This window comes from Astyanax mexicanus, chromosome 4, assembly GCF_023375975.1.
Source record: "Astyanax mexicanus isolate ESR-SI-001 chromosome 4, AstMex3_surface, whole genome shotgun sequence".
In the NCBI taxonomy this organism is placed as follows: Eukaryota; Metazoa; Chordata; class Actinopteri; order Characiformes; family Acestrorhamphidae; genus Astyanax; species Astyanax mexicanus.
In genome coordinates this window covers 29,561,808-29,582,500 of record NC_064411.1, presented here as the reverse complement: position 1 = coordinate 29,582,500, position 20,693 = coordinate 29,561,808, and the positions used below count along the sequence as shown (strand labels likewise).

At 36.9% G+C, this 20,693-nt stretch overlaps 1 protein-coding gene across 1 annotated transcript in view; it reads left to right on the top strand.

Annotated features, from left to right (window-relative positions):
* The window catches only part of LOC103023403 (cullin-3), a 33,022-nt gene extending 15,455 nt beyond the window's left edge, over positions 1-17,567 (top strand). Inside the window, exons 4-16 of the mRNA XM_007232908.4 lie at positions 2,499-2,659; positions 3,799-3,913; positions 4,253-4,481; positions 4,745-4,890; positions 5,981-6,157; positions 7,244-7,414; positions 9,206-9,313; positions 9,460-9,584; positions 10,898-10,994; positions 11,497-11,631; positions 14,213-14,399; positions 15,535-15,680; positions 16,937-17,567. Of these exons, the coding sequence (XP_007232970.3) occupies positions 2,499-2,659; positions 3,799-3,913; positions 4,253-4,481; positions 4,745-4,890; positions 5,981-6,157; positions 7,244-7,414; positions 9,206-9,313; positions 9,460-9,584; positions 10,898-10,994; positions 11,497-11,631; positions 14,213-14,399; positions 15,535-15,680; positions 16,937-17,068 (1,929 nt within the window). The 3' untranslated portion in view covers positions 17,069-17,567. The remainder of the gene's footprint in view (positions 1-2,498; positions 2,660-3,798; positions 3,914-4,252; positions 4,482-4,744; positions 4,891-5,980; positions 6,158-7,243; positions 7,415-9,205; positions 9,314-9,459; positions 9,585-10,897; positions 10,995-11,496; positions 11,632-14,212; positions 14,400-15,534; positions 15,681-16,936) is intronic.
* The last annotated feature ends 3,126 nt before the right edge of the window (positions 17,568-20,693 follow it).

Sequence of the window (20,693 nt, the reverse complement as noted above, 5' to 3'; positions counted from 1 at the left end):
CATTTGTACAATTTAGTGTATATACATTTACTTCTATTTTGCACTTGACCTGTTTAACCGTTACAGTGATAAAGTAGACATTGGCTACCAATTAAGCCTTTTTCTATAGTAACGTAAAAATAAAAACCATCTTGACCCACTGTCATTCATCACTGTATATTAATGTCAAAGAAACATTCATCAGATATGAAGCTGTCAAAAATAATTTCAAACAATTGCAAAGAACACCAGAGAGTTTGTTCTGGTTCTTCAACAGGCTCAGGTGCATCATGAACATCACAGAGAGGGATATTGCGTCTGGTAGCAACATTGGGCAGGACAATACATGCAAGTGTTATGTTGCATGCTCCCTGTGGTTCGACTCGCAAATAGTTAAGTCATGCAAAGCGTCTCTGCAGAACACTCGATTGCTCGTATTGTTTTGCAATAAGCAGTATCTTGTTACTGCAAGAAAAGGAGTCATCAACCCCTGTTGGTTCTTCAATCTGTTTTTTACATAGCTGGTAATCCGGATTAGGTAATCCTGAAAACTGTGTTTCTGGATCAGGTTGATCCAATCCAATATTGCTTTGAAAAACTGGTAAGACAGATCACCTGATCCTGGATAGCAAAAAATGTGATTACCAAATCTGGATAATTTTGTTCCGGATTACATTTTTTGAACAACTGGCCCCAGGTGCTAATTAGGCTAATTGCACACCTCAGCATGCTGGCAGTGCTTTTGGCCTTTTCAAATTATCTCCAAACAAACGGCTTCTTTTTAGATTTTTAGTCGAAGCAGCAGCGAGTAATTTGCTAACTGGGGCTGGAGATGCATCAGGTTGATGGTAAACTGTGGAACTGGAATCTGGATCAGTAAGTGGATCGATACATTAGTTGCATCAAAATAAAACCTGATACTGATATTGGATTGGATCAGTCCCATCTCTAATATTTATTCCAGCCCTGGTAAAAAGGCTATTTTATTTAAAATGTTTCTTTAAATAAAAAGAAAACAGCAAGTTATCAATCATATCTCCAGGGTTCCTGCGGGTCCTTAAAAAGTCTTAAAATATCTTAAATTAAAATCTGGGTAAATAAGGTCTGAAATTGTCTTAAATTTACTGTAAATTTGCTGTAGGTATTACATTTTCTGATGGTGCGTTTAATGGCAGTGGAAAAACAGAGTGGCCCACAGTGAACATCTAATCCATGGAGAGAACTAAGATAAATGGAGAGCTAGCTAACATTAGCGGCAAGTTAGCAAACATACTATTACGACGAGCTAGCTAACTTACAAACTTTAGTTAGCTTAATTGAGCTAGCTAATGTTACCAGGGATAGAACTAAGGTTAGCAGATAGCTAGCCAACATTAGCAGCGAGTTAGCTTACATACTAATGTTAGCAGCAAGCTAACTAACATTAGCAGCAAGATTGCTAACATACTAACTTTAGCTAGCTTAAACGAGCTAGCTAACATTACCAGGGATTGAACTAAGGTTAGCAGAGAGCTGGCTAACATTAGCGGTGAGTTAGCTAACAAACTAAGGTTAGTGGAAAGTTAGCTAACGTTACCGAGGAGAGAACTAAAAGAATTCTGACTACATTTTTGTTTCTTAAATTATATTTATTGAGGTCTTAAAAAGGTCTTAAAACCATTAAATTTGACTTTAAAAATAGTGCAAGAACCCTGTTTTTACTACAGAATTTTACATTTATGTCTGTATATCATGGATTTAATAGATTCCAGTAATTACTGAGGGCCCTCTGGTGTCAGACTCACTAAATTAGAGTTAATTATGGATGAGGAAAACTGTCGAGGTGTTGTTAGCTTCAGATCTCTAAGTTAATTCCACTCAGTGTGTTTATGTTTATTAAAAGCCAGTAGCCAGATGCTAGTGCTATGTACAGTATAATATTGGCAGTAATTAGTTTCTTATTTTCTAATTAAAAATAAAACACATATTTCAAGGCCTCTTACTAAAAACATCCACATTTAGCTAGGCCTAGCTGTATATCCCCCATCAGTAGTGATGCCACAACACAACACTCTTCCGATACATGTGAAATCAACCACAGGCCTTTTTTTGAAACTTTCGCTGGTGCAACATTTTCTATTAGCATCACAGTGCACTCGGAGGAAAGCGCAGCGACTCAGTTCTGATACATCAGCTCACAGATGCCTTGTGCTGATCGACATCACCCTTTAGAGTGATGAGGGAAAGAGCGCTATCCACCCACCCAGAGAGAACAAGGCCAATTGTACTCTCTCAGGGCTCCGGCAGCTGATGGCAAGCTGCTTGACCAGGATTCGAAACAGCAATTTCGCGATCATAGTGGCAGCGCTTTAGAACGCTGGACCACTAGGTGCCCCACTGTGTTTTTAAAAGGCAACATTTAGAAGATGATGAAGTCTTTATAAATTGCTGTGCTTTGTGTAACATGTTTCTCTCTCTCTCTCTCTTTCTCTCTCTCTCTCTCTTTCTCTCTCTCTCTCTCTTTCTCTCTCTCTCTGTAGGACCGTGTGTACGTGCAGCAGAATAACGTAGAGAATGTGTATAATTTGGGCCTGATCATCTTCAGAGATCAGGTGGTCCGGTACGGCTGCATTAGAGACCACCTCCGCCAGACGCTGCTCAACATGATCGCCAGAGAAAGAAAGGGCGAGGTGGTGGACAGGTGTGTGCACTGAACATATATAACTAATACATAAATAACTTTTTAAATGTTTCGAGAAATAAAATCTGTTTCTTTTTTAGTCTTATTTAGTACATTAAATCAAACTCCACTATAATGACAATGAGACTATTGTTAAAAATAGTTAGGTGGTAAATATAATCAAATACAAAGTAGTTTGCTTGCCAGATGTGACGTACATGACCAGTTAAAAGTTTGGACACATCTTATCCTTTAATTTCTTTGTTTAATTTTGTTTTTTCTATATTATAAATGAATACTGAAGTCATCCAGACTATGAAGGAACACATAAGGAATCATGTAGTAACTTAAAAATGTTAAACAAACCAAAATACTGGTAACTGAATTTATCCTGTGCAACAGAGAAAACTCTTAGTCTTTCTTTCCCTGGGTGGTCCTGATGAGAGCCAGTTTCATCATTACGTTTTCTATAGTGTTTGCGACTATTTAAAATGTTTCGTATTGACTGACCTTTATTTCTTAAAGTAATTTTTTTCTTTACTCAGTTGAGCAGTTGCAATAATATGGATTAGATCATTACTCAAATAGAGCTATTCCCTGTATACCTGTAACTCTACCTCTTCACAACTTTACTACTGATGCTCTCAAACACATTAAGAGGACAAAAAATTCAAGTAATTAACTCTTGATGAGTTCAGCACAGCTGTTAACTGAAAGCCGAACATTCCAGGTGACTCTACCTCATAAAACTGACTGAGAAAATCAGCCAAGATGTGCAAAACAGTCCTTGTAGCAAGAAGTGCTACATCAAAGAATCTTAAATATAAAACATATTCTGGTTTGTTTAACACTTTGTTTTGTTCACGTAACAATTTCAAATGTTTTTCTTCATTTTTTTCGTGACGTCAGTATAAATCTACAATGCAGAAAAATAAAAAAATGAAAAAAGCACTGAATTTTAAGTGTGTCCACATTTTTTTTTTTTTTTTACAAAACATAATACTACAGTCAGTGACTTTATTCTGTATTAAATCCTTCAGGTTAACTTGGGTTCAGAATGCAATTGTGATATCTCATTAGATAGTAGGATATTAGTCATTGAAATGAATGCTGTCAGTAACTTTGCTCTGTATCTTCTCATTTCTTTTTCTCCCTTCTAGAGGAGCGATAAGAAATGCGTGTCAAATGCTGATGATTCTAGGACTGGAGGGGCGCTCTGTGTATGAAGAAGATTTTGAAGCACCTTTCTTAGAAATGTCTGCAGAGTTCTTTCAGGTTAGTGACCCAACATGGCAACTGAATTCAGGTGTTGCACAATCACAGTTCAGACACTCTTAATGCACGATATTCGTTTTTTTCCTAAAATACTGCGCAGAGCTCAGCTACTGCCGCGCGGAGCTCTTTAACTGTCCTGCGCCTTTATCTATCTGTTTGTATTGTTGAGCTTTTTGTAATTTAATTGTCATTATGCAACGGTTGTAAACAGAGATGTACTTTATAGTGTCTCCCTTTTTTATTACTTTCTAAATATGAATATGCAGTATATCTCAATTGCAAGTAACGAAAAACATTAGAAAAAGTACCAGTTATCAGTACATTGTGCATTGTGTGCAGATGGAAAGTCAGAAGTTTCTTGCGGAGAACAGTGCCAGCGTGTACATTAAGAAAGTGGAGGCTCGGATAAACGAGGAGATCGAGCGAGTGATGCACTGCCTGGATAAGTCCACAGAGGAGCCTATCGTAAAGGTGGTGGAGAGAGAGCTCATCTCTAAACACATGAAGACCATCGTGGAGATGGAGAACTCCGGCCTGGTCCACATGCTCAAAAACGGAAAGACAGAGGGTGAGGAAACTGAGCATGTGTTGATGTTGGGGCCCAAATGATTTATACGTGTTATACTGATCAGTCTTTGGGGGGGTTAAAATGCACAATACTTAATTCTGCTATATCTGCTGCGTTATTAAGCTTTTTTTGTCCTAATAAAATAATTCTACAGTAGTAATGTTTGTAAATAGTAAATGACAGATATGGGTGGAAATAATGTATGTACAGTATCATTTTAATTTAATTTAATCAACTTTGATCTGTTTTTCACTTTTATCTAGATTTAGCTTGTATGTATAAGCTGTTCAGCAGAGTGCCAAACGGACTGAAGACGATGTGTGAGTGTATGAGTCTGTATCTGAGAGAGCAGGGGAAAGCGCTCGTATCTGAGGAGGGAGAGGGCAAGAACCCCGTCGACTACATACAGGTATGTTCAACCAGATCAGCACTGCTGAGCAGTTCACACTGGAGACTAGGTCTAAGGATGTCCCTGATTCGATCATGTGATCTATCTATAATTTCAGGATCACTGATTTATCAAAAATGTAACTTTACACTGTTATTCCACAAGTTCACTATAGACTCTTCTGCATGTGTGCCTTAAGAAAGCCCATGCTGCATTCACAGTGACAAGTCCCTCATGTCACCAAAGTTTGTCTGTTAAGTGTGTTTGCAGCCGCTCGCATTGTCCTGTTGAATATCAGTGTTTCCGCCCAGACTAACTAATTCAGCAAGCTAGACTATAGCTATACTACGTTTTATTTCCTCCATTAAAACTCTCAGTTAAACTTACTAACTCAGCACATTACATTATTGTAGATATTGTAAAAAAAATATATACATATATCAAAACTACTCTGAGATATAATACAGTACAATAAGGCTACTCTAAATCTAGTCTGCCTGACCTAAAACCCACTACACTATTATTACTGTCTCCCTTCCAAACATCCATGGAAAAACCACAACCTTAACTATGATTGATTACAGATTTGTTACTGTGTGACGTTTTTTTAGTTTTCTTATTTAAGAAAAGATGCATGTTTAAATGTAAATCATTTAAACGGATATACTGTATTGTACTAAAATGTTTTGATACTGTTTTAGTAATACATTAAATGAATAAAAAAATTAAATAAAAATAATTTTAAAAGAGGGATAACTTGGATTGTTTATTTTTACTGCTTTACTGCAAGTATCAGATCGGGACTTGCAAAGGGCAGGTACTCAAAATCAAATGATTTGGACTTGGGGCAAAAAAAGTGAAATCGGGACATCCCTAGCTAGGTCATTAAATGTCTAGCTCCTCTTTGTTTTATGATTTTAGCCTTGGTTGATGCTGATGCTTTATGACCTTACTTTGTGGATCTAGAAATGCTGTAGAATTTGTTTACCTTATTAATTGTTAATAAGGTAACAATAACTTGTTAATGCTAATGTCTTAATTGCTGTGACTACTGGAACAACACAGACCAAAAAAAAAGTATGTTTAAATATGGTTGTCTTTCCTTCTGCAGGGTCTGCTGGACCTGAAAACACGATTTGACCGCTTCCTTCAGGAGTCATTTAGCAACGACCGGCTGTTTAAGCAGACCATTGCTGGAGACTTTGAGTATTTCCTAAACCTGAACTCCCGATCGCCCGAATACCTCTCACTGTTCATCGACGACAAGCTAAAGAAAGGAGTTAAAGGGGTATGTCTGTCTGTGTGTTATTTAAGGTGTCCTGCATTGTTCAGTATTTGTGCTGCTGTAAAACATGTGAAAGGCTACTGAAAAACTGTTAGGGTAAATAATGTATCCCTTAGCTGGAAAACTAAGGGTGATTTCACTCTGGTTCGTTTGTACCCTCAGTGCGGTTTGATTGAGCAGGTGTGAAAAACAGTAATTGCACTCAGGTGCGGATAAAAACGAACTCTGGAGCAGTTCGCTTGTGGTCAGAATGTAATGTTTATTGGTGTGCACATTTTAGTGTGTTTATGTTTACGCCTGTGTGAAACCAAACCAACTAACCTGTGCTGGACTCTTGCTCATTACAATATTTTAAAAAGTTTGTGACTGTTCGTATTAATTACGCAAACGATGACACTGTACTCTTATGTCTAATTTCTACATATAAGTCAAACATAAATTATCTGATTTACAGCTCTGGAAATAATTGAGACCACTTCAGTTTATCTATTTATAGGTATGTTTGAGTAAAATGAACATTGTGAAAATGAACATTGCTTCCAAATTCCAAATAAAAAGTTTGTCATTTAGAGCATTTAGCAGCAGAAAATGAGCAATGAGAAATGGCTGAAATAACAAAAAAAATGCAGAGATTTCAGAAAAATAAGTTTATATTTATAAAGTTTTAAGAATTTTTTTATATATATTTGGTGGATTAGCCCCTTGTTTTTAATCACAGTTTTCATGCATCTTGGCATGTTCTCCTCCACCAGTCTTACACACTGCTTTTGGATAACTTTATATCTTTACTCCTGGTGCAAAAAATCAAGCAGTTCAGTTTGGTGGTTTGATGGCTTGTGATCATCCATCTTCCTCTTGATTATAATCCAGAGCTTTTCAATTTGTTAAAATCAAAGAAACGTGTCATTTTTAGTTGGTCTCATATTTTTTTTTTTACCAGAGCTGTATATTTCATATATTGTAGAAATTAGTTATGTGTTCAGAAATGGTGAAATGATTTGCGTAAAAATGTAGACTAATGTTTTGTCTTTGATTAAAAAAAGAATGCTCACGTTGTTGTTGTTGTTGTTGATGTTTTGTGTTTTAAAGCTGACAGAGCAGGAGGTAGAGTACATACTGGATAAGGCCATGGTGCTCTTCCGGTTCATGCAGGAGAAGGATGTATTTGAGAGATACTACAAACAGCATCTGGCCAGGAGACTGCTGACCAACAAGAGCGTCTCAGACGACTCTGAGAAAAACATGATCTCCAAACTTAAGGTAAAATTCACTGCTGATCTGTCTTACTGTTACAGGGTTCCTGTGGGTCCTTAAAAAGTTCTAAAATATCTTAAATTAAAATCTGGGTAATTATGGTCTGAAATTGTCTTACATTTACTGTAAATTTGCTGTAGGTATTACATTTTCAGACGGTGCGTTTAACAGAGTGGGAAAACAGAGTGACCCATTGTAAACATCTAATCTGGAGAGAGAACTAAGATTAAGAGAGAGCTAGCTAACATTAGCTAGCTAGCTAGCTAGCTAAAATATTAACTTTAGTGGCAAGCTAGCTTACATACTAACTTTAGATAGCTTAAATGAGCTAGCAAACATTACCAGGGATAGAACTAAGCTTAACGGAAAGCTAGCTAACATTAGCGGCGGGTTAGCTAACATACTAAAGTTAGCAGCAAGCAAGGTAACATACTATCATTAGCTAGCTTAAACGAGCTAGCTAATGTTACTAGGGAGAGAACTAAGGTTAGCGGAGAGCTGGGTAACATTAGCGGTGAGTTAGCTAACATGAACCAGGGACAGAACTAAAAGAATTATGACTACATTTTTGGGTCTTAAATTATATTTATTGAGGTCTTAAACATTAAATTGGACTTTTAAAATGGTTATTCAGGCTAGAAAGTTTGAAGTGTGGATGATGTGCATACAGTACTTAAAGTTTAGTTCCGTATTTTACACTATAAGGTGCACTTAAAATCCTTTAATTTTCCCAAAATTCCTTAATGCGCCTTATAATCCAGTGCTCCTTAAGTATGAATTTTATCAGTCAGGTATTAAGGAGCAGTAAAGACACTCTGCTGAAGTACAGTGTTATAAAGGAGTTTCAGTTTAGTTCTCCCGCAGCTAGCACTGCTGGAGCAGCATTAGCATAAGTGGCATACTGAATATAAGAATTACAGTTTTGTGTACTTAGCTTAGCCTTACAGACGTGCTGAATTTTAGACAGAAAACATGTTCCTGCTACTAGTTACTAGTGTTGCATAAAAAAACACCTTATAATCTGATGTGCTTTATGTATGAAAATAGACCAGAAAATAGAATAAAATATAAAAAGTAACACATTTACTTAGACAGGTGGTTTATTAAGGCGAAAATAAATCAATAATAAAATGACCGTCTGCCTCTCTGGTGTTAAACAAGGAATGTCATACCATTGAAAAATGTCATACTATAGATTAAAATATTACTTTACGTACATTTAATGCTTATAACCGAATTTAGGACCTTTACTAAGTAACTAAACCACACAACTCAAGATCTAGATTTTTAATTTTCTAATTTTTGTTGCCAATGGATGTAGTTTGTGATGTGATGACTATTTCTAAAAAAAAATAAATAATAATAATAATAATAATAAAAATAAAATAAACTATACATATAAATGTGCTATTCTGTGCTTTGGCGGTACCTGCCATTTTTTTTTATAGGTAAACTATTCAAAGTGTGTAGGAATTCTCTTGAGTTATGAAAAAGCTTAAGAAGTACATGATTTACAAAGGTTTTTAGATCATTAAGTGTTAATGCCTAGCCTTTTTCTGGGATACGCACCCCTGTATTTTTACTCGAATTTTGTTGATTTTCATTTGAAATGAAATCTGAAATTTACCCTTTCTTTGCCTCAAATCTGCAAAACTGTCCACACTTTAGTGAAAAGTGTTAAAAGAATATGGTCAAAGCATGTCTAGGTACTATTTAGATACGAAATGTTGCAAAACGAGTGTCTGTGCAGTGTAAACATAGGCTCATAGATCTTCCCATGTTGTCACTGTGTTGCAGACGGAGTGCGGATGTCAGTTCACCTCAAAACTGGAAGGCATGTTTAAAGACATGAGCATCTCCAACACAACCATGGACGAGTTCCGCCAGCACCTGCAGTCCACAGGGGTAAGACCCTCCAAAACCTGCCTGACTGGGGTTACTTTCATAACCTGGGCATGAGAAGAAGAACATTTACTTATTAATAACAGTTTTATCATGTGTTATTGTTGTTCTAATGTCTCTGCCTGTGTGTGTACTGTTCCATGTTTCAGGTATCTTTAGGTGGTGTTGATCTTACTGTTAGAGTTTTGACTACAGGCTATTGGCCTACACAGGCAGCCACGCCCAAATGTAACATCCCCCCTTCCCCAAGACACGCCTTTGAAGTTTTCAGAAGGTACAGCACTTATTTTTGAATGTGTGACAGTGCTCATTTTTTCAGTCTCATTTTTTTGTATGGTGGAGTGTGTAGGCTAATAAAACACACACACACACCCTGGGTTGTTGCACAATTTGGCATATACAGCTCTGAAAAAAGGCATTAAGTTATCCAAAAGCAGTGTGTAAGACTGGTGGAGGAGAGCATGCCAAGATGCATGAAAACTGTGATTAAAAACCAGGATTATTCCACCAAATATTGATTTTCTGAACTATTAAACCTTTATCCATATGAACTTGTTTTCTTTGCATTATTGAGGTCTGAAAGATCTGCATCTTTTTTGTGTTGTTTCAGCCATTTCTTATTTTTTTGCAAATACATTTTTTTAAATGACAATATTTTTATTTAGAATTTGGGGGAAATGTTATCTGTAGTTTATAGAATAAAACAACAATGTTCATTTTACTCAAACATAAACCTATAAATAGCGTAATCGGAGAAACTAAAGTGGTCTCTTAATTTTTTTCGAGAGCTGTAGTTACAATACATCTTAAGCAGATTTTAATCATTATGAGATTTAAAATAACAGAGTGTAAAATTGCACCAATTGTACCAATTGGTCTTTTATAATATAGATTTGTGGGTTTTTATTGGCTGTAAACCATAATCATGTAAAAGAAACAGTAAAAGAAATAAACGCTTAAAATAGATCACTCTGTGTTTAATACATCTATATATAATATGAGTTTCACATTTTAAACTGAATGTTTCATAAATAAAATCACTTTTCCATGTTATTCAATTTTTTTTTTAGATGCACTAGTATATCCAATTTTTTTTTTTGCCCATAAGGTATTAACAAAAAGACACATCTGAGACAAAGCTACATGTTCCAGATTTTACACAGGCATTTATCATTCAGTTCCAAATCCTGTATATCAGAGCAGCTTAGTAGTCCTAGCAGCATATTATTAACAATTCTGTTTACATTAATTCATTTTAAACAACAGACTTTTCAAATACTTTAAGTAGCCTAAAACAAGGAACACATGAAAATACAGTAAGCTTTTTGGAAAAGGTGAATTTTCAGTGCTTAAGAAAAAAAAAAAAAGTAAATAAAAAGTCCATAAATGCGATTGGTCTGTATCACTGTAAAGACTAGTAATGTAACAACGCTTAAAATAAACTCTGTGGAAATTAAGGTGTTCAACAAAGTCATGTCTTTTAGAGCATAGCTCCACATCCTGCACGGTTTCTCTGTTTAGGATCAAACACTGTTAACTGTAAGAATAACAAAGCCTGTGTATAAACTGTCAACTGTATATATGCAGGTTTTACTTGGCCAAGCATAGCGGCAGGCAGCTCACATTGCAGCACCACATGGGCTCAGCAGACCTCAACGCCACCTTCTACGGGCCTATCAAAAAGGTACACACACACCTTAAACACACTCTTACATACAGTGACTTGCAGAAGTATTCATACTGCTTTAAATCTTTCACATTTAGTCACCTTACAACTAAAAACTGAAATGTTTTATTGAGATTTTAAGTGATAGACCAACACAAAGTAGCACCTAATTGTGAAGTTGAGTAGATACTTAGTAGAACTACCTTTCGGGTTTGTCTCTACCAGCTTTGCATATCTAGAGACTGAGATTTTTGTCCATTCTTCTTGCCACTGATATGAACTGTAAATAATATTAGACATCCTTTAGTAAAGCTTTGGAGAGCAAAATGATGTAAAAGCCACAATTTTTGTGTTTAGTCTTACATTAATTAGATTACTGAATAAATATTATTAAACTATTATATGTTAAACTCTTTATATAAGCAGTACAGTAAGAATTTATTGCAGTGATACAGTAATACCTGTGTGCTCTATATTTGTTGTACTTTTTTTTTTTATTTCTCTCTGTGTGTCTGTGTAGGAGGACGGTTCTGAGGTGGGTGTAGGAGGAGCACAAGTAACAGGTTCTAACACAAGGAAGCACATACTGCAGGTGTCCACCTTCCAGATGACCATACTCATGCTCTTCAACAACAGAGAGAAGTGCGTGTTTGAGGTAAAGTCACTGTGACTGTCTTATCACACTATAGAATAGTGAACCATATACATTATAGTGTAAACTAGGCGTTTTTGAAAGTATCTTGGATCCATGGTTAATCACATTGTATTACTTACATTGATAACTTTTTTTAAATTCCGTCTTTTATTGTGTACTTTGGATTTCTCAGAATAAGTCCGCACCAAAGTAGCAGGTGTGAAAAAGACTGTAAACCACATTCCAGACCAAAGAACCAGAGTTTGTTATCTTTTAGAATATGTGCGGCAAATCTTAATCTTAAAAAAATACCCTTTTATTTTGTTTTAGAAATAAAAGGGTATTTTGCAACTGTAGACCCTGTATATTATTTTTTCTCGTCGTTTTGGAGCATTTCTCACATCAGAGTTGAATTTCTCAAAACCAGTTGTTCAATCAGCACATTATCTACCGTAATTTTTGGACAAGAAGAAGCACCTATAATCCTTTGATTTTCCCAAAAATCGTCAGTGTACCTTATAATTCTAATAATAATTAGAATTCTACCAGTTAGGTTGTAAGGAGCAGTAAAGCTTATACTGCTAACCGGGTCTTGGAATTGCTGCTTACCGGGCTGGCTAGCACTGCTAACCATGGCTGGGTAGAGCTGTTAACCGGGGCTGGCAAACTCTGCTAAGCACTGCTGGCTAGCACTGCTAACCAATGGCTGGGTAGCGCCATTACCCGGGACTGGTAGCACTGCTAACCTGCGGTTGGTTAGACATAAAAAAGTCAATTAAAATAAACACTAATAAAATACAATACTCATAAACAAATGAATGAAAATTATGAAAGAATAAAAATACAATCAAAACCAGACAGATAAAAAAAAACTAGAAAAATAAAAATAAGATAATAATAGGGTAATAAAAATCAGAACCAAAAAGTAAAACAGTAATTGGAATCATTTTACTCACACAAATAAACAGTTTTCAGGAGAGGAATCTGTGTAGATTAACATCCAGCGCTCAATTGACTTTAAAAGTAAATTAGTTTTTTTTTTTTTTAAGAATTACAGTTTTGTTTACTTAAGCAATTCCCTTAGCTTCCCCATTAGAAGGGAAACATGGTGACACCCTTGATCACCTCAGTGTAGGCATCCTTACTAGTGTTGCTTAATGCACCTTATAATGTGGTGCCCCTTATAGTCATTCATTTTATACAAATAACTGTCTGCTGTTTCCCAAATTATCAATTGCCCATGTCAAGCAGATCATGCAAAATATATTATACTGTGATTCTGCTGAATGGAGGTCTTACCCACCCAAAACATCCATTAGTTTACTGCAGACATCCTTCCATACAAAGCAGTTAAATTAAATGTCAAAGTTTGTAAAGTAGATTTTATCTTTTTTTTTCGCTGAATTAATGACTAACTAAAGTGCTCCCAAATGCTCAGTGGAGCTGAAAACCATCTAATGTGTATACATAACTGTATCCTGTCCAGAATAATAATGAATGTAAATTATAAAAGTCACTTTGTAAGTTTTGTAACATAATACAAAATAAAATAAATACCTGTATGAAGCTGGCTTTAAACTAATGAAACACAATGTACTGAGAGTCCTGTCGACAGGGTCTTTTAATAAATTACTGTCCAAACAGTAAAATTTTAAAGGCGAATTCTGTCCAATAAATGACTAATCGTGACTAACCATTCTGACTGACTTTTTTATTCTAATGACTCTGACATGTACACTGATATAAATACATACCTTTGGGAAATGAACAAAGGATTGTGAGTAAATTACTAGCATTTGCTGCTCATTTTTTTATGTGGGGCTGTTTGTACAAACTGTTTTGAGAAATGCCCACACTGTGGTTCAAATATTAATTCTCATATGAGAAATGCATCAAAGCGACTGAGAAAAACTGTAAAGGAACTGTCAGTAATAAATGTGAGTCAGTCTGTGAAATGCCTACAGGAGTCCAGTTTACACACACTGTATAGGGTTTTCTACCCCAAACGTGAGGCTTATGCAGAGTACCACATTGACACACAGTGGCAAGCGACAATGAGTATTACTCTGTTGCTAAATATAGTGATTTATATACTTTATTTATATATATTTGCAGTGTCCAAAATGCCCATTTCAACTACGCTATTGGACTTAGTAAATTACCATGTTCAGGTTAGCAACCTGACTGAAGCTAAGTGATTACCTGTTCAGCAGATAAATAGCCAGGTCCCTGTTTCTATGTCTATACCTGGCAACCTGGTGTGTGGAAATGGGACTGGGGAAATGAAGGTGGGCAGGTTTGGAGGTTAAACTACTGTGACGTATCACAAAGTTCAAGTAAGAAAATACTGGCTGAAGCTCTGCTGACAAGAGCTGGCCTTAATGTCTGAGGATGCATCCTGACCATGTTACGAGTTACTAAAGAAAATATAATCCTTAATATTCCTTTAATAAGTGAAGTTTAGCAGACAAAATATGAGATATCTTAAATGCATATTATGTGCAATGAAATACTATACTAACATTTTCTAATTGGGGGTTGTATTAGTCAGTTTTTAAAACTACTTCATAACACGTGACCTTCTTTACCATTTGACCTGTAGGAGATCCAGCAGGAGACGGACATCCCGGAGCGAGAGCTGGTGCGAGCCCTGCAGTCTCTAGCCTGCGGGAAAACAACGCAGCGGGTGCTGACAAAGGAGCCCAAGAGTAAAGAGATCGAGAACGGACACATGTTTACAGTCAACGACCAGTTTACCTCCAAACTGCACAGAGTCAAAATCCAGACAGGTACTGTCACTACCACTGCTGGGGGAGAGGGGGCGCTGGAGAGGTGATAAAAAGATATAGAGATAGAGAGAGAGAGACAGCAGCAGCTCACTGCAAAACCCAGACTGCCTACTGTTCAACCATTCTGAGATCATGCATAAAGACCCTCAGGCATCTCATAATTTTTTTGTCCAGTTACTCAGAACTTTATCAGCGGCTAAATATGTCTGTGGAATAAAACAAACATTTAGATTGGTGGCAGTGTCCCAGTGTTTTTTGGATAAAATCAAACTTATTTATATAGACTGATGAACTGATGGTGTCGCACAGCAGGTTTACAGAAATGTGGTAGCAGGACAGAGAATCAGAGCTGGAGGAGAAAGAAACCTTATTAGAAACCAGGGCTCAAATGCACCTTATACTCTCACATGTACTATCAAGGCTAATATGTAAAGGGGGGAACCCATCCTCCTTTGGTCAGACAGCTTAATGTTCAAATTAATGGTAAAAAGTCATTATACATCCACATAGATCTAATATATATTTAGGTGAATAGGCCCACCAGATGGCGCACCAGATGATGCATTTTATTGTTAAATATGTATTTGAGTTATAAAAGACAATAGTGTATTTTTCGGACTAAAAGGGGCACCGGATTATAAACCAAACAAGTACTGGATGTTAATCTACACAGATTAACAGATTTCTCTCCTGAAAACTGTTTATTTTGCTTTAGTTTATTTACCTTAAGCTTTGATTTTCCTTTTCTTGTCTAAGGGTGAGTTTTCAATGAAGTTTCTCCAGCACTAAGGCTGGGTGCAGCAGCATTAGCATTAGCTGCTAACTGCCCAGTGCCTAATGGTAATGCTAATGCTGCTGCACCCAGCCCTAGTGCTGGTGAAACTTCACAAAAAAAAAACCTCACCTTTATAATGCTGTATTTCAGCAGAGTGGCTTTACTCCTCCCTAATACCTAACTGGTAAAGTTCATACACAAGGCGCACCGGATTATAAGGCGCACTGCCAATTTTTGGGAAAATTAAAGGTGTGCCTTATAGTGCGCAGAATACAGAAAGTGTGTGAAAGAAATGTAAACAATCGTGTGTGATCATAAAAGCTGTGTTCATGGGTTGTTTGGTTGTGTTTTCTGCTCCAGTTGCTGCTAAGCAAGGCGAGTCGGACCCAGAGAGAAAAGAGACACGGCAAAAAGTGGACGACGACCGAAAGCACGAAATCGAGGCTGCCATTGTACGCATCATGAAATCTAGGAAGAAGATGCAGCACAACGTTCTTGTAGCAGAGGTGAGGGTGTCTTAAGATGTTTTCATGAGTATTATCTTTGAAACACCTACTCCTACAAATGGCCTAAGAACTGGAAACAGGGTGTCTCATTGTGCATGCTTTCTGCGATTGTTGCGTTTATGCAAAGTATCGAAACTAGGCACCAATTTTTTTTTGTACAGAGACATTTTTCGCTATCAAATTTCAATATAGAATATAGAATTCTGCAGCTTTCTTGCAGTGTTTTTGTTGCCATTTTGCCAGCAAGTTTGGTGACCCTAAACAAGAAGTGATGTCATAGACTATGAGGTGCTGCACTTAAAAAAAAAAAAAAAAACTGTTGGAGTGAAAGAATCAATTTCATATTAATCCACAGCACTTATAAATAAATTGACAAACTTGAAAACTAAAACTTAAGTAAGTTTTAGTTTGTCTAGGAAAAGAAAATTAAAGTTTTATTAAAGTGTGTTGTTACTATAACGTACCATATTTTTCGCACTATAAGGCGCACCGGTTTATAATTCTAATGCTGCTCCAGCAGTGGAGTGGTTAGCAGCAGGCTACAGGCCGATAATACTCACCTTCGAATGCTAAAGTGCTAGCGCTTAGCGTGGTTAGCCGCTAATGCTAATACTGCTCCAGTGCGCTTACTCTCTCTCTCTTTCACCATCACACATTAATGACGCAACTATTTTTTTATAATCGACATTGACTAATCGTTTTAGCCCTAGGTAAAAAAAAAAACAAAAAAAAAAACATCTGAATACAGTCATTTGCATTAGTGTTCATATTAGGGGTGTGCCATATTGAATCGTATGCAATAATATCGCCAACTTTTTTGAATATCGTGAATGATATTTTACCCTGAAATATGGTGCCATATCACCCACCTCTAATTATCACGTCAAGTTACTACTTTTTTGCAATTTTTAGCAAAAAGAAAAATTTACACTCTTCTCATTTCCCATTATATATCTACTAGAGACAGATTATCTGTCCAGTATCATTTATTTTACTTTAATGCTGGATATATGGAGATATATGGAGTGCATTTTTTAGTATCATGACATTCTGGATCATTTACTTCTGTTACAAATCTGATCAATTTCTTGTATTTTTTAATATCTCAGTTAGGGGTGTGCATTATCATATTGCATATTGTATAGTAAAATTTAATTTTAATTTTGTTGCAGTCGTATATTCTTGAAATAATGTTTTTAATTCAGTGTTTTGGCAAGAGTATCGTTATCACAAAACTTTCTTGTCTTTTTCATCAGGTAACCCAGCAGCTGAGGGTGCGGTTCCTGCCCAGCCCTGTGGTGATCAAAAAGCGCATTGAAGGACTTATAGAGAGAGAATATCTGGCACGGACGCCGGAGGATCGTAAAGTCTACACCTACGTTGCGTAGACAGAAACAAGGAGAGGATGAAAAAGAAGAAAATGAAAGTATAAAGACTGTTTGGTCGCATGAACGGGGACGTTTATTTTAATAGGTGAAAATCTGGAAAGTGGACTTTTTTTCCTCCAGAACAAAAAAAGAATAAAACAACAAACCAAACCAACAGAACAGACATAACACAAAAGATCCGAAACAAACCACAAACAGATACAAATAATAAATCCATTATGTGTTGTAGATTATTTTAATTAGGCCACCACTCCCACTCTCTCGTACGAATCTCAGCCATGGACGGATCCGGCTTCAAGCTCTTCACTGGTTTATCCTCGTAGAGATCGACCCTCAAGAGAAAAGCATCCCTTGGGAAAATGTGAATGCACCACACATTTGTTTTACAATAATATTATGTAAAAATAAGAAAGTGAATTATTAAAAACATCAAAAAAAAAAAACAGCAAAATGTTCATTGCTGAAGAAAAAAAATTCAATAAAAATGTTGATATTGAAACACTCGTCACGTCCTCACTACGTAATGAAGGTTTCTGTGGTAACTCGTGTTCTCTAGACAGCGTGAAGGCTCGAGACGTCATCATAATTTCATCTCCAGTTTATTAAACAGATCCAGATACTCTCATACTCGCTGTGTGGGATGCTGGCAGCAGCCTGAACTATTTATTAAATGAATGAAATGCGTAATAACTGCAGGAGTTGACAGCGTCTGACAGAAGTTTATTATTTTACATCTTTTATTTGCAAGCCTGTGTTTATTCATTTTTAATCTGAAATAAGGCCACTGAGAGATTATTATGGATAGAAGATTATTCAGTTTGAGATAGTGTCTGCATTTTTTATTGTTGAATCACTATTGGTTTCGCCTATAGGGATTCTCTTCCCAATTTACTGTATTATTCAGACTATTATGGTGTGTGCCTTATAAGTACAGCATTATAAGGGTGAGTTTTTTTTCTTTGTTTTTAGTGAAGTTTTTCAGCATTAAGACTGGGTGCAGCAGCATTTGCATTAGCCTCTAACCTCAGCGCTAGCTCTTTCACTGTTCAGAGGTGAGTATATCAGACTGTAGTCTGTGTGTTTACTGTGTTAAAATAAGCTACGTGGGACGAACCACTAGCTGATCTCGCCCCTGGATTACCGGAAAACACTCAGGGTTCCTTAGTCTAGCATTATCAAGTATTTATGTCCCGCTAGCGCTGCGGTTATCGGCTAATGCCGATATTTATTTATTTATTTATTTTTTCTTCCTTCTCTTCCTAACCTTTTCCCCCAGCATCCTTACAGGTGTCGATTAATTCGACTTATAATCCAGTGCTCATTACATATGAAACAGATTAGGAAATAGACGTTTATTGATGGTGCACCTTATAATCCGGTGTGCCTTATAGTGCAAAAATATGGTACCTGAGCCAACGAAAACAACCACCCACTCACTAGAACTCCCCATCATGCTACCAACACTAAGAGGGTAAGGACAAGCGCATGCCCCCTTTAATACATGTGAAGTCAGACACCACCTTCTTTTCCAACTGCCACCAATGCAGCCAATAGGCAGCCAACACTCTCGAGAGAAAGCACCAGATCCCCAGCTCTTGATTCATCAGCTAACACATGCCTGAGCTGACCGGCATCACAAAGGGTATGATGAGGGGAAAGATAATAATAAGAATGTCAGTTTCCTCTGATGAGAAGAGAAGAAACGCTGCAACGTTAAAATACCAATCCACCAAAGTCAGAGGACACTTGGAATGTGACACGCTGATTGTTTTTTTTGCCCTCAGTGTTTGAGGAATGTCCATCTGTCCACTTAATGGGGAAAAAAACTAAAGAAACAGCTGATATTGCAGACACTGAAAATGCCACACAGTTAATTAAGTGAAATCCAGGCTTGCTTTAGAACCCACTGTGAACTTGTTGGAGGCTCTGATTATTTTAATGGGTTTAGGAAAGCATGACAAAGCAGTATTAGGTTGTCTTCAAGACTTAAAGGGCTTACAAATGCTCATTACCGCTTCGCTGTCAACAAGAATTGCAGGAGGTTTTCTTTTTGTGTTCACTGACACCCTTAAAAATGAAGGAGAAATTGGAATTAGGGCATTTTTAACACTGCAAGTCCAAGTGAAGCTTGATGTGTTGACACACTGAATAACATGGTGTAACTTCTATTGTTTAATGGGTGACGACAATAGCCTGTCTCAACTACCTGTAATTAGTCTGTAGTTGGTCCTGTTTTGGTTAAGGGAGGCTATGTTAAACAATAGAAGAAGAAAGAGGACTGGTGTTGGTTCAAAATCTGACTCCTCTTTGTGTGCTTTCACATCACACAGCAGTATGTGCCAACAGATTACACTGGTGATTACTTTATCTACTGTAACTGTAGATTAACCCTTATCGTATTTTTCCACTTTCAAGTGGCGTTAGCGGCTAACTGCAGCTAGCCTTAGTGGAACTGTATAAATCTAAGCTTACTGTAAATAAATGGAAGCACTTTACTCACCCAAATAAACAGTTTTCAGAAGAGAAATCTGTGTAGATTAACATCCAGCACTTATTTGACTTTAAAAGAAATAGTATTTTTAAGAATACAGTTTTGTTTTATTAACTTAGCTTAGCTTTACGGGGTGAGACCTGCTGAATTAGAAGGAAAACATTGCGACACCCCTGCGCCTTATAATTTGGTGTGCCTTATCGTGTGAAAAATACTAATCTCAGGAAAACAAGTTCTATAAATTCTGTTGCATGATCCACCTGCACTTGAAAAAAGTAGGTTTCTGGCAGGGAAGCTGAATTTTGCATAACACCAGGAAAGGCAACTGGTTAAGCAACTTAACCAACTTGTGACCAAGTTTGTCCTCAGCTTCCTTCCATAATTCACTAGGCTTTTTACAGAGCTCAGTGATGCATTAGCGGTTTTATTTAGCGACATAAACACAGCATCGCTGCTGTCGAGTTAGATTACTTGATGGATTAAATCTCATAACTGACTCTCACTATTTTACCCCTGCCTCCTGTTCTACTTATTTTTCTCACACAGACACAAAACTGTTGCTTCAGTGAAGCACAAATTTGCCAATGTTTCCTCTCCTTCACTGCGATTAAACTCACTGAGTGACGGAAAGGCATTGTTAGCATTCAGAGTAATTGCAGTGAAACCTAAGATACCGGTGTTGTGTCAAATTCAGCACCCCTGCCAGGAAAAGCACCCCCTCTCGGGAGCGCACGCACGTCTTCTTGGCTTTAAAAAATGAAAATACCCAAGATACTGTTCTAAACTTTGCTGATTACTTAGAAATGATGAAAAATAGTCATGTCACCTGCAGCCTTTCCCATGAGAGAGTGGTTTTCCTGGTGGGGGTGCCAAATTCGGCATCGCAGTAGTGCCTAAATCTGCACACCTCTCAGAAGCGCGTATGCACCATCTTCTTGATAAAAGTGGAGATAATCCGCTTTAACTTTAATTAGAAATACGTTCCTGTGAGAATGTTGAAAATAGCCTAAAATGAAAATGACTTAAATTACCATCCCTACTAGCAGTTTTGATAAATTACCTAGCTAAAGTTAGCTAACCTTAGCTGAAGCTCATTGGTTGCTTACCTGTTAAGTAGAAATTAGCCAGCCTGGT